At 50.0% G+C, this 23,878-nt stretch overlaps 1 protein-coding gene across 5 annotated transcripts in view; it reads left to right on the top strand.

Moving 5' to 3' along the window:
- Nucleotides 1-23,878, top strand: part of Asap2 (ArfGAP with SH3 domain, ankyrin repeat and PH domain 2) — a 151,819-nt gene that overhangs the window by 66,180 nt on the left and 61,761 nt on the right. For all 5 annotated transcript variants that reach the window (XM_041630275.1, XM_041630273.1, XM_041630274.1 and 2 more), the window contains exons 3-6: nucleotides 5,929-6,074; nucleotides 18,904-18,978; nucleotides 20,223-20,272; nucleotides 23,104-23,233. In XM_041630275.1, coding sequence (XP_041486209.1) covers nucleotides 5,929-6,074; nucleotides 18,904-18,978; nucleotides 20,223-20,272; nucleotides 23,104-23,233 — 401 coding nt within the window. The remainder of the gene's footprint in view (nucleotides 1-5,928; nucleotides 6,075-18,903; nucleotides 18,979-20,222; nucleotides 20,273-23,103; nucleotides 23,234-23,878) is intronic.

Here is a 23,878-nt window from a genome sequence, read left to right as displayed (position 1 = left end):
TTTATGTTTATGGTGTTTGCCTGCCTTTATGTCTGTGCACCGTGTGTGTGCAGTGATTGCCTGAAACTGCAGTCACAGACTATTGTGAGCGCATGTGGGCACTGGGATATAAACCCAGATCCTCTGGAAGAGGAGCCGTGCTCTTTAACCACAGAGCTGTCTCTCCAGTTCCTACCACGGTAGCACGGTTGGAGAGCTAAAGTGATCCAGCCATTGCAGCTGATGGTGGCTTCTTTGTGTTGTTTCCTGGTTATGGGGATGCCTAAGCTTGGCTTAGAAAGTTCAGTTGTGAGCACAGCCAGCTCGCCCGGTGTGCAGGAACAGGAATAAGGTTGGACGGGTGCTTGCCCTGAGCCTCCCTGACTTAGAGGCTGTGCAGCCCTGGGCTGGCATCATGGTTGGTTCATTTCCTCACCTCTAGGTCCGCACACAGGCGTATTCCAGGAAGTGTGGGGTCTGCTGCAGCTTGTTGAACACTCGCTTTTCTAGCTGCCATGGTTAGCATTGGTTGCTCTTGCTTCATCCTCCGTCCTGGATCTTATATTTTGAAATTCAGACGGAATGTATGATTTTATTATCTACCCTTTTTCAAATTGGGTTTTCTGTCCTCCATTCCTATGTGCTGATTTAAAAAGCTGGCCCCAGGCCTGGAGAAATGGCCTCAGTTGTTGCAGGTGAGCTGCTTGTTCATCCCAGCCGCCCAGAACTGAAATAATCACATAGAAACTGTATCAATTAAATCACTGCTTGGCCCATTAGCACTTGCTTCTTATTGGCTAACTCTTATATTAATTTAACCCATTTCTATTAATCTGTGTATCGCCATGTGGCATTGGCTTACTGGGTAATGTTCCCAGCGTCTGTCTCTGGCAGCTTCCATGACTTCTCTCTTCTCTCCACCTTCTTCCTCCCAGCATTCGGTTTTGTTTTCCCCACCTAGTTCTGTTCTATCCTATCATGGACTCAAAGCATTCTTTATTCATTAACCAATAAAAACAACACACAGACAGAAGGACCTCCCACACCACTCAGTGGTTAAGACTGCATACTGTTCTCATAGAGGACTTACTTGGTTTCTAATACCCACAGCTGGACCTCCACAAGTACCTGCTCCAGGGATTCCAGCATACTCTGCCTTCATGTGGACTCATGCACACATCACACACACACACACACACATACAGACACAATCACACATATCACACACTCACATATCACACACACAACACACACTCACATCATACACTTCACACACACATCACACAACACAATGACATATATCACGACACAATCACATCACACACTCACATATCACACACGTACACAACACACACGCTTACATCGTACACATCACACAACAATGACATATCACAACACAACACACACATCAAACACACTCATCACACACACATAATCACACATATCATACATACCACATTTACACATCACACACTCATACACACTCACATATCACACAACATAATCACATATCACACACACATAAACACCACACACATCACACACACACATACAATCACGTATCACACACACATCACACACACATTACACCAAACATATCACACTCACTTCACATATCACACACACACTTTCACACATATCACATACACCACACACTCTCACACATAAAAATTAAAAATAGCTCCTTCGAAGCCACCCTCACGTGCTGTCCTGGAGGAGTGCTGACCCTTAGCCAGCGTGCCCTTGTTGGCACTGTGTGCATTCCCCATTCCGTTCTGCAGACTGCCTTCCCTGCAGCTGCACAGTGCTCGGTCAACCTCGGCTTCCCCCTTTAGATGGATTCCTGGAAGCGGGGTTCTCAAATGGCGTGAGCATTTCCCAGGCTTTATTACAGACCACCATCTTGTCAGTTGGATGGTTGTTCTCAGCTCTTCATCTGGGCCTGACCCTAGAAATGAATTCTAAACCACCCCTCCCTGGGGATGCGAAATGACCTGTGAGGAAGTGAGGTCACCTGAGAGAGTTTACCTTATCCCCTTAAGAACTGTGTGCTTTAGGTTAGAGCCAAAACCAGGCGAAAGACATGTCGGGCCGAGGCTATGACCTCACTTTGGAATATCTTTATGTGAACATGCTGTGCACATAATATTAATCATGTCGTCTGGGGAGTGTCTCACAGCGCTGCTATCGCGGAGTGTCTCCCTGAATGCTCCCCTCACCAGCTGTCTGGGTGGCTTGAATGTGCCGACTCAGCGGAAGCTTCTCAGCCAGACTCCAGGTGGCCACCGTCTTGTGTGAAGCTGGGGCTTGCAGTGGCCCTGGGGGTGATGCAGAGTTTGGGGCCAGGTTGGCGTGCGAATGTCCCGCCTGATTTTCTTCCTCCTCGATGATGGCATTTTGAGCTGTTGGTTTGACTGGAAGGGTGTGACCTTTGTTTTAGCCTAGGGCAGAAGGCAGGGACATGACCTGAGCTAAGGTGGCAGCAGTTCCTGGTGTGGAGGGAGAGCATTGGGCCTAGAGTCAGCCGAGCCAGAGGTCTGCTCGGTCTGGCCATTGGGCACTCACTGTGTGACCTGATGCACTTGCTGTCTTCCCCGTGCCTTGGCTTGCTCTCTGTAAAGGGAGGGCTAGGGTGGGTTCTTTCTCAGCATCTTTAGAACAGGATGGGGGTAGTGGGGTTTCAGGTTGAGAGCCCTGGTGTGGGCAGGGCCTTTAATTAAACATGTGGAACTCTCCAGGGCTCCCTGGAGCTTCCCAACTCCGTTCCCTCTTGGTGGTTCAGACCCATCTTTGGAATGTTGGTGCCTGGCATGAAGCAGTGTACCCGATGTCTCCTTCCCCAGGCGTTCCTGGTCCCTCTATAGAGAGAACACTGCCACTCTTCTGTTGCTGTGCCAAACGTTATGAATGAAAACAATCTCAGAATCGAAGTTGGAGGTGTTCAGTGTGTCGGCAGCTGGAGGTTAATTGGCTGATGCCAGCCCCTCCCCATCTTTTGTTGCTCTGTGTTGTTGGCTTGCACCCTCAGTGTTTTGTGCCACCTTGACTCCTCATCTGTACGTGTGTGTGTGTGTGTGTGTGTGTTTGTGTGTGTGTGTGTGTGTGTGTGTGCGCGTGCCCGCTAAGGAGGAGCAAGGAGCTGCCTTTGCCTTTTTAGATCTAGTCGTTTTTTTCTTGAATCACATTCTTTGGGCCCTTGATATATATATTTAAAATGACAGTTAGGTAAGCTGAGCACAAGACGAACCTAACCCTTGCCTCTAAAGTTCTTGCCTGCTTAGGCTTCCTGATACGTTCCTGTGTGGGTGGACCCTAGTTCATTTCATTCATCTCTTGAATTGATTGAATTCCGCACAGTGAGGTGTGGGGACAGGAATGTATTCAGAGAGAACCGGGATTCTGTGGTGGTTCCTGCAGTTTAGATTCCCATCTCCTGGAACCTCCCAGACGAGAGATTCTTGGCTCGGGATCCCAAGGACTGGAGCAGAAGATGTGCTGTCTCTGAAGCAGGGGAGGTGAGAGAGTGAGTGTCCCGGAGAACAGCTTTCTGCTCTGTAGATGGAAGCTGACGGGTTCGTCTTGGGATCTTTCCAGAACTTCATTCCCAGGCTATTTATTTTAGGTTCCTATTTTAAGGTTTGTTTTTTTGGCAAAAGAACGATAAAAGCGTTGGAGTGCTCTCAATTCTTAGTAGGAAAATTTCCAAGTTGGGGGTGATCTGGAGCAATCAATTACCAGGCTTATGGGCGAATTGACTATTCTTCACAGTGGGCACTGCCCCAGGCATACCAGGAAGACGCAGAAATTCAGGGAATACAGTCTATAGTGAGATGCTTCAGCACATTTGAACCACAAAGGAAGTGCCCATCACACACACATGCAAACACACACACAAACACAGACACCACCCATGCAAACACACACACCACACACGCAACAATACAAACACACACACACACACACACACACACACACACGCACCTTGGGCATCCTTGGGCTGGGTTTCGAGGCAAAGAAACCCTAGAGCAGCGAAGCAACTGAATTTGCTTCTTGTTTTTCATGCCCAGTGGAAATGGCCAGTACCAGATATCTGCAGTGGTCATCAGTTCTGGGCTGAAACCACATTGGGCCTGCCTGTCTTGCCTGACAACTTTGAGATAGTTTAAAAAACAAAAACAACAGTATGTGGTTTGGAAGGGGTCTGTGCTTCAGAGTTCACCACGTGTGTTAGAGTTGTGCATGTAAATATATGTGTTTATATTTATACATAAACACATATATTTATACATAAACACATCTAGTTATAGTTATGCATAGGGATTATTGATCTACTTGTGTAATGGAATTTAAAAATCTAAAAACTGAGTACTTTTCGTCTTAGCAAGGTGAACTGTTTTTGATTTTTGAAAAGTTATTTATTATTGTGTGTGAGCACATGCATGCCACAGCACACAGAGAGATCAGAGGGCAACTCCGTGGAATCCGTTCTCTCTTTCCACCTTCATGTGGGATCTGGGAATTGACCCCTGGCTGTCAGGTTTGCATGGAAAGCACTGTTACCCGCTGAGCTGTCTTGCTGGCCCGAGGTAAGCTATTTTTAGATGTGAAACGTGTGTGGAGGAGAAGGGAGGAACGGGCCGGGGAACTGGACACAGTTAGGGTTGAAGCCGTGCAGCTTTGTTTCCCGGGATTGTTTATTTGATCTTGAGTCCCAGTTTTCTAGCCATGGATAGGGAAGTTGGAAATGTATTTGCTCCGTTTTGATGTCTGTGGCCACCATTACTGCTGTCGTGTGCTCCGTGTGTCCTTATCCTACATTGAATCTTTCTACATTCCAACACCGGGACCCAGCAAGCCTCTGTCGTTTATGATACCAATACAGTAGGTTTAGTGAGGGTTTCTCTGACCTAGTAGCCACACAGATGCCCACAGAACTGGGGCCCAGATCTTCTGGGGGCTTCTCTTGTGATACCAACACTCTTCAGGAGGGTGCATGAGTGAGTGTGTGCGCATCTGCACCTTTGTGTCTTAATTTGATTGATACAAACACACTTCAGGATTCTGTGTGTGTGTGGCGCACGAGCGTATATCTTAATTTGCTTACTCAATGTAGTCTAGAATTTAATTATCTAGAATTCCTGGGCCTCTTTCCGGAACCTCCCCACCTCAGGACTTTGTACACGCTAAATAAGCACTCTGCCACTGAGCGACAGCCCCAGCCCTGGAATGTTCTTCAAAATAAAAAGACTGAGGCATCGGAGTTTAAATTCCTCCAGTGTTTGCTAGTCTACATTAGCCTCCCCAGAAATACCCAGGTGCCACTGGAGGCCACGGACATGGTGCCTCCTAAGCCTTCCAGTAAGAGCAGACTTCCTTGACAGTCTCAGTGACATGTGAGCGGAAGGAGAGGGGAGGTACAAACTCAGACACCTAGGGCACAGGACAGTCTATAGAGCTACATGGAGAAAGGATAGGCTGGGATGGGACTGTCCTGGGCAGGGGAGTCACAGAACAGAGACATTGAAGACCACCCTGTTGTAGGCTTAGTTCTGGACTTCAAAGAGCACCGTAGTCTCTCCGTAAGGAGGAGATGGTGGTATGTAGATATGACTGGGTGTCCTGAGCTTTAGTGGGAGAGGAGCTGGTCGGCATCGTCTACATTTCTAAGAGGGATAGGACCCTTCTTAGACGAGTGGCCAGTGTGGTGATGAGGCCGAGGAGGATTCTGGGAAGCCGTGGGGAGATGGGGTACCTGAGGGTCTTGGTGTGTGCTGCAGATGAGGGAGCCAATGGGACACGTTCTCTCATGTCGACGGCTGCTTCCTTGGGTACAGTGGTTTGATCTTGGACTAGTATCGACTTTTCTTCAGCGTCTGTCGGAGGACACTCTCCGTGTTTAACTCCTGGGCCGTGTTTGTCCACTAACAGCCCCTCCGCTTGCTTTTACAGCACATGTGGAGAACGAGGAGCAGTACACCCAGGCTCTGGAGAAGTTCGGCGGCAACTGCGTGTGCAGGGACGACCCAGACTTAGGAAGTGCGTTTCTGAAGTTCTCCGTCTTCACCAAGGAGTTGACAGCACTCTTCAAAAACCTGGTCAGTGTTCACCGTGTGCGCGGCTGTGGTGTGTGAAATGTCTGTCATATTCCCCCCAGAAGATGACCCGGCAGCCGGCCAGAGTGGTTTCTGATCATCTGTGGAGATAATGTCTGGTTTCTGCAGGGCCTAAGATAACTATACTTTCTACGTGTTTATAGTAGGTAAATTTGGAGCAAAGGCTTACAGTTTTAATTTATTTCTTTAATATAGTTTAAACTTAGCTTGGCACTTTAAACACTCAGGCGCAGGACGGAATGGGTAAATTCTCGTGTCTTCTTCAGGGCCCCTGACTCTAGTTTTGGAAACCAAAGACTAGTGTGTTCTGATTGGTGTCTAGTATAGTTCCCTGTGGCTATGAAGAGACTCCATGACCAAGGCAGCTTATAGAAGAAAGTTCGCTGGGTTCACTGGGGGCTGGCTGGCTTTCAGCCCCAGCAGGTTAGAGTCCGTGACCATCATGGTGGGGAGCACAGCAACAGGCAGGCCGGCATGGGGCATGATGCTGGAGCAGTAGCCGAGAGATCCACGTACCACACCAGGCAGAGAGGGATAGAGCTAACCAGGAATGATTGGGACTTTTGAAACCTCAAAGCCCACCCTCCACAGCACATAAAGCCACACCTCCTAATCCTTCCCAAACAATTCCACCAACTGGGGACCAGGCATTCAATATATGGGCCTATGTGGGCCATTCCTACTTAAACCACCATGTGATAGAGGGCATCCAGGTTGGTCATATCTAATAGAACTCAGAGGAAGCAAGGTAACCTGTACTCAAAGTGCAGGGATACCATGGCTAGTTAAAGGACTTCAGGACTGAAAGAGAGGGCTGGGTGGCCCCAGGTGCAGAGAAACACGGGGTGGGCACCTGTGGCCACTGCTTGATAGCATGGGAATGGATCAGACATTTCTTGTGCTTGCAGCCCAGTGCTGTCCCTGCTGTGGGAACAGGATTCTGAAGAAGCAGGCGAGAGGGTTTGTGGTCCTGCCCTGGTGGGTGGTTGTTTCCCCAAGTGGGGTGTGCCCTGGAAATCTCTGCAGCATTTCCTTCCTGTTTTTCTCCCTTAGCATCTTCTAAAGACTCCAGAAGGCCAGATCAGGCCACAGTCATACTCTCTGCAGAGGACACAGGCAGCAAATGTTTTCATTTCTCCTCTCAGCTTCTGCCGAGCAAAGAAGCAACTCATTCCCGGAGGCGGCGGCGGCGGTGGTGATTGGTCCATGGGGCTGTGTCAGTGGGCGGGAAGCAGGGAGTGCCGTGTATGAGTTTATTACAGGAAGGGCAGAGAAAGGATCGTCAGGGCTGTCTCTCTCGTATGTTTTCCTGAAAATACTTTCTTAGAAGGAAGTAGCTGTCACAACGCTCAGGTTATTTTCTCTGCTTGTTTGCCGGTTTGTTTTAACTTGGCTGAATCTGGAACCTCTTGGCATTATAAACTCTGTCCCTCTTTGTCCCTGTCCCAAACAGTGGCAGGCTGCACACTGCCTCTTGGAGCCTGCTTCCCCCAAGGTTGTGGCAGACTGGAGCTGGTGGTTCAGAAGGGAGCCAGGGCCTCCTTTGCATGACCAGGGTAAAGCTCTCTAGAGGCTGACCTGGCAGGGTTCCCTAGGGAAAAGTCACTGTGGTCCCTGAACTCAGTGCCAAGTGGCTAGTCAGCATCTTAGAGCATGACTTGTGGGCGCACAGCGGCATCCTCAAGAGCGAGAGACCAGTGTAAGCAGGAGAAAGGACATGGCGGGAGACGTGTAGGGCGGAAGAAGACATTGCAGCAACTGTGTGCATAGGACAGTCGCCAGCAGACCTGAAGGAATCCTGCATGTGTATTGGAGGAGTTCGGGATGTGGGAGACCATTAGTGTTTGAAAGTATAGAATTAAAATCTGCGGACAGCCAGGTATTGGGGGCATACCCCTTTAATTTCAGTACTCGGAAAGCAGAGACAGGCCGGTCTCTGAGTTGGAGGCCAGCCTGGTCCGTGGAGCGAGTTCCAATATAGCCAGGGCTACACAGAAAAAGCCTGTCTCCAAAAAACAAAACCAAAAAATCCATAAAGCCATGGGGGCTGAGGAGGTGGATTAGTTGGTATTGGTAGAACGTTTGCCTCATAAGCATGAGGATGTGAGTTCAGAGTCCCAGGGTCCATGTATAAAGCACACTCGTAATTCCATTGAAGGCAAGATGGGAGGCAAAGAGATGGATCCCTGGAAGCTGGCAAGCTTGCTAGTCTGGCCTACGTGGCAACGTTGCAGAGCAATAAGGACCGCAACTCATACAGAAGGCATCTGAGGACCAACACCCAGGTTGTTCCTCTGACCTCTGCACCTGGACATCTGCATTTAAGTTTTTTTTTTTTTTAAATTTGCTTCATGGTCAATATTTTTTTTAAATACTTATTTATTTATTTATTTATTTATTATAATATTCTGTCTGCATGTGTGCCTGAAGGCCAGAAGAGGGCACCAGACCTCATTACAGATGGTTGTGAGCCACCATGTGGTTGCTGGGAATTGAACTCAGGACCTTTGGAAGAGCAGGCAATGCTCTTAACCACTGAGCCATCTCTCCAGCCCCCTGCATTTAAGTTTTATGGACATGTCAAACACACACACACACACACACACACACACACACACACACACACACGACAAGACTGGGTAGAAAAAAAATATCTCCCAGAAAACAGAACAAGAACTAAAGGGAAAACGTCAGTTAGGAAACCCAATAAAGATGAATCCCCCGGCTAGCCTTGGACACAGCAGTACCGTTAGAAACTCTAAGATGTGGCAATACCTTGAACTACTGAGGGAAAAATGGCTCTGCCTGGCCTCAGGCCCAAGCCGCTGAACCTGTGCATCGGATCAAAGATGTTGTCATACACAAGGCTCCGGACGGCTAGCCCCCATGCATCATTTCTCTGAAACCCTTGCTGGATGTGCTTTAGCAAGGAAAGAGGGAGGCTGGAGAGGAGGGAAGGTGGGCACTGATTGAGGATGTAGAGCAGCCTGCCCGGCTCAGCTGGGAATGTTGGAGGCGGATGGGAAGCGTTTGTCCTCTCCCCACATCCCTGGGCAGCTAGTTTTTAAAATGTTTGCTCACTCATCCCTCTGGACTTTCTCAGTTTATTGTTAGATATAGACTAAAGCCAGCCAGGTCCTTCCCCACTTTTTTAGCACCTTTAATCCTTAGACCAATCCCATGGATTGAGTCAGTTTTGCACCTGCTGCAGAGATTGGATAACGGAGGGTCCCAATGGCGTATTGAGCCGAAAACTCGAGGACCAGAGCGCCTTGCTACTTTGGAGTATATACTGCTAATAAAGGCCACCTGCACCGTGGTGTGGACCTTAGGGTCTCAGTTACTCATTTGGGCAGTTCTTTCTATCTTTTATTCTCTGTGAAAGCGGAGAGCGGAGCAGAGCTTGGCCTCCGAGCTGTGCCCGGTGCCTTGCTGGCCAGACTGTGGCTTTGCCACTTGCAGAATCTGAACAGTGTCACTGGGTGCAGGTGCCGTCAGACTTCGTGCAGAGTGGAAGTGTCAGGGCAGGACGTGGTAAGCGTCCATGGTGCGGCAAACGCGGGCATTAAAGCTACTCCATTTCCTTTGCTTCTGGTGACTGCCATGCACAAGAGCTTGTTCCGCCACCTCGTGAGCATGGGGTGCAGAGGCTAAGTGGGCCTTAGCCGTTGAGGGACCGAGCTGGGGTCCAAAATGAGGTCGTATAACCCAAACTCATGTTGATACCCAAGGAGGCTTCTTGTTGGCATTTGGGGGGACGGAAGGATGAAAAGTGAGAGGAAGCAGGGCAGGGTTAAGTGTGGTGGAGGTATGTGCAGACAGCCTGAGGGCTGGATTCCCAACTGAAAGGACAGTGAGATGGCCCACTGTCCCGCCTCACGTGGCCGATGTGGCGGCAAACTGAACAAGTGGAAAGGGCTTGCAAAATGTCGCCGAGTGCCTAGGTGATCTCTTCGGGTTGTTCCAACCTGTAAACTCATGAAACCTGGCGCTGGGAACTTTGAGGGCACATGTTTCCAAGTTTTCACTTTGTGGAGTGCTGATCTTTGGTTTTATTTTCCAACAAAAATAAAGACAGAGAGAAGTTATCTGTGAGCCTCACTTAGTGCTCACCACAGTTTGGACGCTGTCGACCATAGGAGTGCCGAGCCACAGCTGAGCTGACCATAGGAGAACTCTCCTTTTTGGGGATACACTTTGAAAGTCTTGTTTTGGGTCACCTGTTTTTGGACTCTTTGTTGATCTCCCACAGACCTTGAAAAGGCACTTCAGTGTAGTTGAGAGTCTCAGCTTCATCTCTTTCCCAAAAGATAATTACCACCTGCCTGTTTGGAGGCCTAAAAGGATACTTCCAAAACCGCTGGACCAGCTCCAGGGAAGGCCAGCTTAGTATGAAATGAGATTTTTTTCCTAACAACACGAGACTCTCACAGTTAAAAAGACTGAAGAGTCTGGACAGAATCAAGGGAGAAAGCAGGTGGTTCCAGAACGAACACCATGGCACTAAACAGGTCGTAAAGGCAGCGCGGCTTCTTAGACTCTTTTCCCTTCTCAGAGGAGCGCAAGAATTCTGGAGAGAGTTCCCTTGGAACACTTCTATGGCGAGAAGGGACTTTTGAATGACAAGCTTCAAGCTGGGACTGATTTCCGCAAGGTCAGCTTCAGAGAAATGTCTTGTCTCTGATAATGGGAAGTCACAGTCACAGAACCTGCTCAAGTGAAGACATTGAGCCTTCGCTTGAAGAACAGGAGCCGGGGAGGCAGGGCTGAGGGCGGAGTTACGGTGTGAGAGCTACTGTATCTCTGAGCTGAGGAATTTCCATTTTCTCATACCAAAAGAGGACCCAGGAGCTCCACCGAGCATCTCTTGGTCATCACTGTTGCTCTGTGCAGCTGCCTGGACGTAGAAGACACCACAGCTGCGATCAGAGCAGGCCACTAGGCTCTGACTGGATAAACAGAAGTGAGTAGCTTTAGTGCCTGTCAGAGGGGCGACCCACATCAATTACCTTGCCTCCTGAGTGCTGGGATTAAAGGTGTGTGCCACCATGACAAAGCCTGAGAAAGTGGGAGACAGACACTGTTGTGGGAGGGGACAGGCTGCCTAGGCCCCCCGGAACAGGGAGGAGAGCTGAGACAGGGCCTGGCACTTGGCCATGCACAAGCAGGTGTTGTACAGGCCAGTGAGCTCCACGTTGTCTGTCTTTTATGAGAACCTACCGTGTGCTTTGCAGGCCGCTAGCCTTCCTAGAGTCCTACCAGCCTGGAAAGCTGTCCCTCTCTTATTGCGGTGTGAAATCGACTGTGTTTTTGGCAGCTGGCTTCATTTGGTCTTTTAGTTTGTGTTAAACTCTCAAGATTGGCGGGGGCTTTCTCTCTCCTTTTTTAACGAAATAAACTTATCAAGGTGATGCTGCTGCCAAAGAGACAGGATGGAGGGCGTCTGCCCAGTAGGCTCCCCTATGTAGACAGGAACGTCCCCCACCTCCCGTGTGTGTGTGTGTGTGTGTGTGTGTGTGTGTGTATGTTAGATAGTCTAAGACACCAGCATCCATTGCCTGGGGGAATGTTATATCTATATCAAGAACAAAAGTGGGCCGGATAATTTTGCTTAGAAAGTTTCTTGGTGTATATGTGCTGTGGCCGCCTGGCACGCAAGGGGACCGGTCTTAAGGAAGCATGCTGAGGATGTGTTCAGTCTGGCTGAGAGCCCTCTTACTCTGGGGGCTGGGGGCTGGGATGTGAAATGCTCTATTGTGAAACCATGGAAAGAACTCTGACTTCACAGCTCCTGGCCCAGTTCTACCCATTCCTATTTGTATGATTTGGGGACCAGGAGAAGGCCCTACCCCGTTTCCATATCTGTTCCGTGGGAAGAGCAAGGCTTACTTCTCAGGACAGCTGTGACAGGTGAGATGAAATGCCCCTGTGCCATTTGGTGGCGTATTCCAGCCATTGTCTTTTCCAAAAATTTTCTGCTTAGGTGTCTGTTCTTCCAGAAAAGCGACTTTGAGAAGGAACATGGAGAACTGACCCTTGAGCCTGGCAGGTACACTTCTGCCCAGGTCCTTTGTGTTAACCATCCTCTCTGCCAAGAATCTTCTTCTACCAGACTCTCCTCGTTCTCTGCCTTGCCTGCTTCAGACTCTGCTCAAACATTACCTTGTAAGAAGGACACCCTGATTGTCTTTGAAAGAGTCCCTGTCCCGCACATGACAACAACAGCCACACCTAGGCTGGAAGCAACTCGAATCCACAGCAGGATAAATGAATCGCGGTGTGTCTTTATACTGTGATTAGGGAGGAAGGGATGATGGGTAGATACATCAGCGGGAATGAATCCCAAAGAAACCATGCTCAAGGAGCCAGATGGTGAGGAGTTAGTACTACAGATCCCACCTCTGAGAGATGCTGGGAGGTGGGAGCTTTTGCTTGAGGATGGGAGCAGGTAAGAAATAACCTACCTGGAGACCAGGTGTGAACACAAGCCATTTTGGGAGGTGTTGGTATGACACATTGGATAGTGACATGATTTCATGGGTGTTCTAACCTTCATTTCATGTCCTAACGTTTTCAAATGTGTGTGGTTTGTGCTATGAATTACCCCTCGGTAGGCGTGCTTAAAACATTTGAAGCTATGTGCTGAAGCATCGGCATGGAGGAGAACATCTGCGCTGATGGAAATGATCCTCTGTCCAATGCGTTAGGCCATGAGCCACAGCAGGAACTCAGTCCTGACGAGAGGCACAGGCAGCCGGCATCCATTCTGGCGGGCAGTATGCCACGCCATCCGTTAGCGCCACCTCGCACGTGGATCCGAGATCTTGGGCCCAGAGAGAGAGTGGAACTTGGGGCAGATGAGACGCTGCTTTGTGGGCTGAGGTGAGGTGAGGAGGGCTGAAGTTGAGGAGTTTTAAGGTTCCAAAGTAAAATGGTGAGGATGGGCAACATGTGAAGGTGGCATTGGCAGGTGCAGTACCACCACCTTCTAGTTGTTAGTTCTGGTGTTCCTGACCTCTGCTTGGCGTGCGCCTCTGTCTTGCTGGCCCAGGAACTTCGATTGTACTTATGAGATTATAGACTTTTGCCTGCAGTTGACTCATCTTGTCCAAATGAACTCCAGAAAGACTGGAAGAGGGAAGGAGGGAAAGATGAAATGTTAGAAGCTTGTGTGTTGGCTCACGGTAGTCACAGGCTTGATGAAGTGACCGTTGTACTTAGGAGTGCTTGCTGCTCCCAAGGCGTTTTACAAGGCTAGTTTACAGTGGAGACAAATGTTCTCAGTGGTCGCCTGAGGTTAAGTTAATCCTTGCCTCAGTGTTATGGCCGGGGTGTTCATTTCTGCCCAGCAAAACTTGGCGGTGGAGTGTTTTAACAGCTGCCTGTGTAAGATCAGGGTTGATCAAGGCGATGTGAAGACTCTAAGAGAGAGAGGAGATAGGTCTCTCCTGAAGCAGGTTGTCCTTCAATGAGATTGATAAAGGGGGTCTCTCGGGAGTGGAGATGTTGTGCCCAAGCACATGGGGATATTCCAGGGACGAATACCAGGGGGACTTTTGGGGCGGGAGATTCCATCCACAGATCTGTCCCTGCAGTCTCAAGAGTTGTCAGTACCAAAGGAGGTTGGCTGTTGATCTTATCACAAGATCCTTGGGTCCTGAGAAAGATGTCGTCACCGTGTTGGCTTTCCTGTCCAGGAGTTTCTCAGTCCACCTGAAGTTTTGGGGTCCATTAGCCTGAGTACATGCCGCAGAGGCCTTGGACTTGTTGGTCTTGCTGCTGACTGGCACTGAGGCCCAGGGGGAGCAGGGGAACTCCCTAGTGAAGCCTCTAACGGAGGCTCTGTTATATTTCTACAGTTCCTTTACCATTTTGATTTTTAAGGTTTATTTTAGTGGTGTGTGGTGTGTGTGTTTATGAATGTCTATTTGTAAACAAACCAAACCAGGGAGTGGCTCCTCGTGGAGGGGGCTGAAGTTAAATCCGGTGCTCTCCGAGAACAGAGTGTGGTGTTCCTAATAACCCCTTTAGCCCAATTGCTTCTTCCAGCAGGCAACTTAAAAAGCCTTTTCAAAGTATATTACCCACATCCTAAGAACCACCTGTTTAAATGAGTTTGTGCTTTCTGGAACCTTCCCTGAAGCCGGGCCTCTTGCCATGCCTCAGGTTTAGAGACACTCCCTTCCCCCCAGTATTCATTGTTCTCTAAGGATCCTGTCTCCCCAGCTCCAGTCAATACTGCTCTGCTTTTAGCCTCTGTTACTATAACTTAATTTTGGTTAGGAAAAAAAAGAAGAAGAAGAAACCAGTAGTTTGTTATTTCAGTCAACTTTTTCTAATGCCAAGAAGGAAACTCCGTAAATAGAGCCCAGACTCTTTCGGCAGGCCCGGCGCTCAAGCTCCACTTTGCCGCAGCTGACAGGGCAGTCCCCTCTGCTGCCATGGCTGCCTGTGTCTACATCAGCATCTCAGTCCACCTTCTGTGCCCGCCAGTGACCTGGACACAGCATCTCAGTCCACCTTCTGCGCCCGCCAGTGACCTGGACACAGCATCTCAGTCCACCTTCTGCGCCCGCCAGTTACCTGGGCACACGACTCTGATCCTGTAGGAGGATAGAGTTCTGCTCGTGTTTTAAAGCCAGTTTCACAGGCCCTGCTCAACAAAAGTTTCCCTCCTCTACAGATAAAAGTGACTCTGAGGAGCCCCCCTCCCCGCCCCGTGCTTCCCTTACGGCTCACGGGGGCTCCACAGGACGTTACAGGCGGCTCTCCTCCCTATCAAGCCCGATTCCTAGGCTGAGTCTGTCTCAGTTGTCTTCATCTCCTGGCCCTTCTCTACCCCATTTCTTCCCTGCCCCCCCCCCTGAGGCTGCACGTAACACCCCCCCCACACAGATCTTCACTGTTGTCATTGTTAAATGTTCTCGCACGAGGGACTGCGTGGCCTGACCCCAGTGTGTCTGTTGCTTAAGATGTTCTTAACTATATGAAGATTTGCTTAAATGAACGAACATTAAAACCATGCTGTATTAATCCCAGCGCTCAAAGAGGCAGAGGCAGGTGGATCTCTGTGAGATCGAGGCCAGCCTGCTCTATAGAGTGAGTTCCAGGACAGCCAAAGCTACACAGAGAAACTCTGTCTCGAAAAACAAAGTAAAGCCAAACAAACAAACAAAAAAGATGAGAAAAGCGTACCACCCCAGTGTGTGTGTATATCCACAATTGTCCGTGCTTCTCTTTCCTATAGGTTTTGCCTGCTTCTTTTTGTATTAAAATCTATTTGATCTATCTGCTATCAGCACCAATCCTCAATCCTCCCTCCCCTTTTCCCCACCTTCTTCCTCTCCCTTCTCTTTTTCCTGTTTTTGTTTTGTTTTGTTTGGGGGAAAAGAGGGCTTGAACTTAGATGGGATGGCCTTGAACTCTTAACCCTTCTTCTGAGTGAAGAGTTACAAGTGTGTGGCAATTACTAGTTTGTGCAGAGCTGGGAACTGAACCTAGTACATGCTAGGAAAGTGCCTAAGCGAGCTACACCGCTGGCCCTAGAGTTTATCGTATTTCTTTTACCCTCTTAGCCAGCTGTTGGCGAAGTAGACTCAGAAAACTCATGGTTGTATTGATAAACTTTATTCCTTTGTTATGATACAGTCGATTCTGCTTTTGTTGTTGCTGCTGCTGCTGCTATTGTGTGTTATTTTGAGGCAGGGTCTTCCTAAGCAGCTGTGCTGGCTCTTTGATGTCAACTTGACACTGGCTGGAGTCTTTGGAAAAGGTGGGGCTGTTGGCAAGTCTCTAGGGCGTTTTCTGAACGAGTGGTGGATCGGGAAGTGTCCAGCCCATTGTATTTTGATGCTCCTTCTGGGCTGGTGGTCCTGGATTACAGGAATACAGACTGAGTAAGCCATGAAAAGCAAGCCAGTAAACAGCGTGCCTTCCATGGCCTCTGCATCAGCTCCTGCCTTCAGGTTCCTGCCCTTGTTTGAGTTCCTGTCCTGGCTTCCTTTAGTGATGGACTGCAGTGTGGCCATGTAAGCCGAACAGACTCTCTTCTCCCCAACTTGCTATTGGCCATGGTGCTTCATTACAGCAATAGTAACTGTGACAGTATCCACACTGACTTTGAACCTGGGATCCTTCCCTCTCATCCTCCAGTGTGCCAGGCTTACAGGCACGTGCCGCCACACCTTCATTCGACTTAAAAGTAGTGATGTAATTCACTCTGTAACTGAAGCCTCGTGTCTGGATGGTCAGAGGATGTTTGTTGATCGGCCCTCTCTCAGGTCACACCCCATGCTGGGAGACGTGGTGCTCCTGAGAGGGAGCATGGAGCGCTGTCTTTTAGAACATACTAGATGCAGGTAGGACCTGCCAAGTGCCAGAAGAAATTCAGCACAGGGAAAGTCTGGGGACCTGGGGAGTGATGGGGGAGGGAAGGAGATGATCCCTTCCTTCTGGGAAAGGTGGCATTTGAGTCCTGCTGGGAAGGAGATAGCGCTGGACAGTGAGGACAAGAGAGGACATTGCAGCCAGGGGACAGATCGAGGACAAGCCACTAAATTGGAAAAGCAGAGTTCAGGAGGCTGAACAGAGAGCTGAAAAGTGGCAGATGAGATGCGTGGTATGGGGTCTCTGGCACAAATTAGCACTTTGGTATCCCTTAGCAACCTGGTCCCAGGTAAGCCTGGTAGGACTGTGAAGGAGGGCTTGGGGCAGCCAGGGCCTAGAAGCCTGTGACAGGGAGCAAGAGATGCAATGCCTTGTAAGGAGAAGGGACACCAAGGCATGGGGTGGCTGCATTATGGGTGTCGGCGGAGACTCTTTGGCCTAGCATGGCTGTATGGTGCAGAGCAGAGGTGCATTGCGGACCACTCCCAGGTGAAGCAGCTGGTTAGTAGAGGGGACAGGAACAAGGATGATTGTAGAGCCAAGGTAGCAAGCCTTGGTCCTTGGTCTTGCAGGAGGGAAGGGTGAGCTCCTACATGGGGACTTCCTGTCTGTTCACAGTGGAAACCCGGGTGTGATTGCTCTCAGGGATTAATCACAGGCAAAGGCTAGTTCATCGCCCGCCCGCAGCACCCCAGACCTCACTCTCAGCAGGGCTTTGCGGTATTTAAAAATTGATCCGTTAAGGTTAATCCTTACAGGCCGTGGCAGATTCCGGCGTGCCTTGGGCTGAGGCCAGGCCCATGACAAATGCTGACTCACTTAATACTAAAGCAACGGTTACTCAAAAAAATTGTTTTGGAAATGGCAGGCGTTAATACGCTCTCCTTTGGCCATGGGGTTTTCTTTTTTGTTGGTTGTTTCTGTTTTTATGCCAGCATCATAGCCCGCTTTTGCAGTGTTGTGCAAGCGAGTTCCATGCTCACTTGAACATTTCGTGTGCCGAGAGCCTAAGGAGATGACTCAGCTGGTAAAGGTGTCTACTGCCAGCCGAGCCTGAGGACCAACCTTATTAACCCCCAGGACTTACATGGTACAAGGGGAGAAATGGCTCCTTTAAGTTGCCCTCTGACCTCACACATGTGCCATGGCACCTACATGCCTACACACAGTAATTAAAGTTGTATGTGCTGGAGATAGGGGATCTCACTATGTAGTCCTGGATGCCCTGGAACTCACAGAGATCCACCTGCATCTGCCTCCCTGGTACTGGGATTAAAGGCGTGTGCTGGCAAGCGCAGATATATTCCAGATTGTCTTTTTAAATGGTGGCGTTTGTTTTATCTCCCTGTGCAAGGTAACTACCGAAACGTTAAGTTCCCTTCGCTGGGGTTGAATGTGAATGCAGAGGTTCTCCCGTCCTTTCTCCTGCCTCCCGTCCATTTCTGTGATGTAGACATGGGACCTGCTGACACAGTGTGGTAGAGGTTGTGTTGATTGAGAGGGGGCGCAGGTAGGCTGAGCCCAGGAGGGAGGAAGTGTATCTCAAGCTTATTTCCCACGTGGGAAGGCATCTTGGGGTCAAGGGCTTGCCTCTGTGCTGGAGGTTTGCAGCTGGCACTTCACTCACATTTGAGTTGCCCTTGAAGCATCCGTGCTTGCTCACAGCAGACCCCGAGTGTGTCAGGAAGTTCTGATTCCCTAAGATTCACTCCGAGATGACAATTCAAGATGGCATTTCTGGCTTCTTTTGGCAAGGAGAGCAAGGCTCTGGCTCCCTGGCTTCTGCCCTTCCTTTTCCTGGCTCTCTGCTTTCTCCTTTTTCCAGCAGACGGGTACACACGCACACTTTCCCAGACACTGATAACCATACCATACTCACGCATGCGCCCTCTCTCACACTCCTTGGCACACAGCCCTCCTCTGCGCTCTGCCGTCTAACCTGCATCCTCATTTCTTCGCTCACTGCCTTCAGTGTTTGCTCACACGCCTTCCCTGCAGACAGAAACCTCTGGATCTGCCTTCCTCTCATTCCCGTGTAGGGATCATGCCGGCTGGACCCCCACACTGCCTGGAGTGGGCTGCTAGCAATGTCGTTGAGAAGTGGGTTGTGCCCTTTTGTTTCAAGCACTGGAGTGAGTGATTCTCTCACTGATTGGTGGTTCGGAGATAGGTTTAGGTTTCACTAGTGGTGACAACATCCCACAGCTTAGCAATTGAAGGTTCTTGTGGAAGCCTACAGATCCAGGTCTTCCGTTAGCTGCATGCTCACTTCTGAAGCAAAATGAGTGAGTGGGGAAGGCCACCGCACCCTCCTGGCCAGGCTGTCCACGAAGGGAGATTATTCCCAGCATCCTTCCCAACACGCTTGTCATCTTTGCTTGGATTAGAAAGGACGTTGACTATCTTCTGTGCTTTTCCTTTTTAGATTCAAAATATGAACAACATCATCTCCTTCCCTCTGGACAGTCTGCTGAAAGGAGACCTGAAAGGCGTGAAAGGGGTACGAATGAGTACCGGGGTTTGGACATTGTGTGTGTGGGGGTCACAGTGGCTGTCACCCCGCCCACCGCATGTAGCCACAGGAATGGCATTCACTTTCTTTCCTTTCATTTGGCGTTTTGATGCCACGTGATGCAGCCGCCGCCATGCCACTTGGCCTGTGGGTTCTTCTCTTGCTGGTGCTGCAAGCTTGGTGAAGGGAGAACACAGAGAGGGAAACGAGCCAGTTGGAGACTCGCAGCACACCAGAGGGTTCCCACAGGATCACAGGGAGGCGGGGGAATCTGGTTTCCTTGCTGTTGTGTTCCTGCTCTACCCCTAGAAAGGACCCTAGCAAGGGCAGAAGGTCTCATGGAGCGTGAGCTGACTATGTGACTCTGCCCCCAGAGGACGCTCACCGAGGCCTTGTAGTACTCAGTTGATGCAGGAACTGCTATTAGTCTCAGGGCTAAAGGGATGTTTGGCTGGGTTCTTGAGAAACCCACGTCTTTGTATGTGTGTGTGATTTCAGGGGCTCGGTCTAGGCACATCTGGCAGCCTGTCTGAACCATCTTGGGGACCTCTGCCTAGACCCCCTGCTGAATCCCTTCCAAAGCAGGCAGGGAGAGAGCTGTTAGGACAGCAAGGGACGTGATGTGTTTTCCCTGTGCAGGCCCGGAAATCAGGCCAGCTGATTTACCAGGAAACAAACAAACAAAAAGCAAGGGGTAGGAGGTTGCCGTCTGCAGAGGAAAGACACGTCCCACAGTAGAAGCATGGATCCACGCCCTGGGCCAGGCTGTCAGGAGCGGGAGGGCAATTTCACAGAGACCTTCCATGGCCCCTGGAGACACAAAGTTTAAACACAGAAAATAGTCTTGTTGAAGGGAAACAGAGCTGTGTGGGAACCTTTGGACAGATGTGAAGGCCAAGCCCTGTTAGAAACCACGAACCCCAGCTCTGAACCCTGAGTGCAGAAGGGAAGCCCAGGGCACTAGGATAAGGGTGGAAGTGAACACGGGCGGCATGCATGTTGTTTGACCTGATCTTTGTGTGTGTTGTATGTTGTATAATGCATGTCTTAGAATGAGAAAGAATGGAAAGGAAGGAAGGCTGGCCGGCCCACCCCTAGTCTCAAGGGTAGGATCCCACGCGTGACTTCTTCCAGAGGCTAGCGCCTGTACAAACCAGTCTAGGGGTTTGGATGTCTGTCTTGCACAGAAGTTAATGATTAATTAAACTTACTCGCTGCCCCTCTGCTTGCAGGATCTGAAAAAGCCCTTTGATAAAGCGTGGAAGGACTATGAAACCAAAATGTGAGTGTTTTTTATTGTTTTAAGTTATGTAGGCAATTTGAGATTTCAGTTTTAAATGGGGATTTTGTTGCTCGCAGGGACTGTCTGAATAAACCAAATCCAGGAAAGGATTTTCCTCAAGCTGTGTCGCATGGCTCCTGGTGGCAGGTGTATCTGTTGTCTGCGTTCAGAGAGGGTGGCCTCTTCCAGCAAGCTCTGTGGTGTCGGGGTCGTGGTGGTCACAGAATAGGGTTTCACATTAGGGCTTCCTGGTGGTTCATTAAATAAACAAGCAGAGCCCTGGAGCTGGGGGATGGCTCACGGGCTAAACCACTGACTCTGCGAACGTCAAGTCCTGAGTTTGAGGCCCCAGAACCCGTGTGAAGAGACAGCTGTGGTGGTGGCTGTGATCACACTGTCCTGGGGTAAGGTGGGAAGTGGAGACGGCCAGAGTTCCTGAAATTTGTCTACCAGGTCGCCTCTTACACAGGGGCAAACGAGAGACGCTGTCTCACAGAAAGCAAAAGACAAGGACTGACCCCTGAGGGGGCCCTCTGACCACGTTCCCGCCAGGATACACACACAGATGCAGGCAGGTGCACCTCCATTCACAAGGGTGTCTTTTTGTTCTTTTGTTTGTAATATTTATTTATTTATTTACTTACTTATTATGTATAAAATATTCTGTCTGTGTGTGTGCCTGTAGAACAGAAGAGGGCACCAGACCTCATTACAGACGGTTGTGAGCCACCATGTGGTTGCTGGGAATTGAACTCAGGACCTTTGGAAGAGCAGGCAATGCTCTTAACCGCTGAGCCATCTCTCCAGCCCTCATTTGTTTGTTTTTTAAGTGCACTCTTATCTCCCAGTCCCTGTTTATCTGAAATACTAGATCTCTTGTTTTTAGGACTGCCAGCCTCGAGGGCTTCAGTTTTTACTTGGTTTCTTTGCTGCTAGGGAGGGAGGTAGTGGTTGGGGCTCAGTGACCCTGATGTCTCCCTCTGCTGAAGGTCAGTCTGCTCGTGGCCAGGGACAGGCAGGTAGAACATTTCTCATCAGTTTCTCATTCTGAAGGCAGGGAGAATAAGGCCAGCTAGAAAAAGCTAATGATGGTATCGTGTGTGTGTGTGTGTGTGTGTGTGTGTGTGTGTGTGTGTATGGTGGGAGAGAGGGTGCCTTAAAGGTGTTGATGATTGAAATGATGGAGATTGACAATTCCTTTAAACGTTTTGTGTTTACCTTGTATCTGCCGGGGTGCTGAAGGCATCCCTGAAAGGAAAGACACTTCCCTACGGAGCCGTCTGGTAAAGTGAAGGGTCTTCAGAAGGAAGTCATTGTAAAAATGACTTAAGTGTTTTAACTGGGTCCCTCACCCCGACCAGGGGTGGCATCCACTCCTATACTCAGCAGGAGTGGAACAAGCCTGGGGGACCTAGAATGTCTGCTCAACTCAAGGAGGCTCCCAACCGTCGTCCTCGGCCACTCAGCCTCTTTTCACTGTGCTAAGGTCAATGCCGTCAGCACACGGCTGCTACTGTTTGCTGGGGCCTGGCACCTGCCTCTGTAGCTTAGGGTCAGGAGTGGGATTGGCTCACCACTGTCCAACTGTACCTGCACATTGCCCCTTACACCACGACCTCGCTCAGAGACGTGGATGGTTGGAGCAAGGTAGAGTGATGGCCGAGAACACTGTGGGAGAGGGGTCTCTGGTTGAGGAGAGAGAAAGAGATTGGGGGAGCGACGGCATCCCACTCTCCAAGACAAAGCTTGATTTGCTCGGCATACGGACAGAATCACCTCAGAGTCTGGCTTGGGAGTGGGGGGGCTTACAGAGCTTTTTAAACTCAAAGCAACCCTAGGATACATAAAAAAGTTATTCCTTACCCGTGAACTTGGGCAGTTTCCCTATCATGTGTGATAGCTAGATTTGAGATGTCTGCAGGATTCCTCCGCAGTAGCTATGTATTGAGTGTTTAGCTACATGGCCAGCGTAGCAGAATGGTGTAAGGGGCCTAGAGACTGTAGTGCCCTGTGGTCACAGGTCTGTTGAGGTGCCTGAATTCTCGAGACAACGTCCCCGGCGAGTGACCTCCGAGTCCTTCACATTCTTGGCACCTTCAGAGTATCAGGTTGACCTCCTGTGCCAGACAGAAGAGCAAAGGACTGGCATTCGTGCATCTTCCACACGTATGCACAGACAGACACACAAGCACACACTGCCTCCTGTGATGGCGAACCCTCAAGTAGCCAACTGTGTCTCTGTGTGTGAGCTGAGGCCGGGCAGGAAGTGCCTCCAAGGCCTTTAGGTCCAGCGCTTTCTGTGGCCTGTGCAACTCTGTGACACCGTTTCCCTTGGTGTTGGATGTTTCTGGGTGTGTGCCCAGCTGGTCAGTTTATACCTGAACTGTACACATGACATTTAAGTCATGTAGCTTAGCATGAAGTCTCTGTGGGAAGGGACATGAAGGAAGAGAATGGTTGAACAGCGTGATGTTGTCGTGAGGAGCACTCTGGAAGCCAGAACTGCATGTGACTTTGCTAACTGCGACACAGAGGGTGCTAGTGAGGGTCTCTAGCGAGAGGCTGGCTATCAAGGGCAAGGCGTGTGTGGGTCTTCCATCTTCTCGGACACAGATAGGACCCAACAGGTGCTTAGGCAGTATCTGTTGAATGAGCAGCGGTGTTTCCATGACACCGCGTAGCTTGCTTTCTGCGAGAGTTAAGAGGTCGCCCGCTTTGAAGAGTGCCACACGGGCGGGCATTCGTCTCTGCAGATGATTCTGAGGCTGTCCGCTGGGGAGTGCGGTGCCCAGTGGCCTCTTGACTCACCCTCGCGTTTCCTTCACACACAGAACCAAAATAGAGAAGGAGAAGAAGGAGCACGCCAAGCTCCACGGGATGATCCGCACTGAAATCAGCGGGGCTGAAATCGCAGAGGAAATGGAGAAGGAACGGCGCTTCTTCCAGCTGCAGATGTGTGAGGTGAGAGGCCGGGAAGGGGAACGTGGTACAGGCTGGGCCACGGGCGCACATCCTCTCCAGTGTGGTCTTCCCCACCAGACAACCGGACTGTGTTTCTGGGATGAAGGTTTGTTTCCATAGAGGAATCTTAGGCTACTTCCTGGTGTGTGCGTTTAGGTCAGTCTAAAGCCAACCTTCACTCACGGAAGAGAAAGGGACTGGCAGAGACCGGACTCAGAGGTCAAGAGCACTTGCTGCTCAGTCACGAGGATCAGAGTTTGGATCCCTGCACCCAGACCAGGCTGCCCACAGCGCCTGTAATTCCAGATCCAAGGACTCTGGCCTCCACATAGACCTGCACCCACGTGCCCAGGAACACACACAGGAATCTAAGAGCGTCCTCTCTGGCCTCCATACTTTCTCACAGGAGTTGGCTAGAATATTTACCTCTTCCATGCTTTTAGGAGTTCTTATTACACCTGTGCAGTCGGTGGAAGGGAGGTGTGAAGAGCTAGCGGAAGACGTTCATGGCTCCCACAGCATCCTTACTATCCAGTTAGACATCACCCGCCCTAGGGGTCTTGCTTTCTATGGTCTTTGCTGGTGTCTTGGAGAAGGGCAAAGGGGAGCTGACATCAGGAACCTTTATCTAGATCAGAGTCCAAG

This window comes from Microtus oregoni, unplaced genomic scaffold (genome assembly GCF_018167655.1).
Source record: "Microtus oregoni isolate MIOR12 unplaced genomic scaffold, Mior012 000034F_ref0000314, whole genome shotgun sequence".
Lineage (NCBI taxonomy): Eukaryota > Metazoa > Chordata > Mammalia > Rodentia > Cricetidae > Microtus > Microtus oregoni.
The sequence above is the reverse complement of the archived record's forward strand: the minus strand, read 5'-3'. Positions and strand labels throughout refer to the sequence as shown.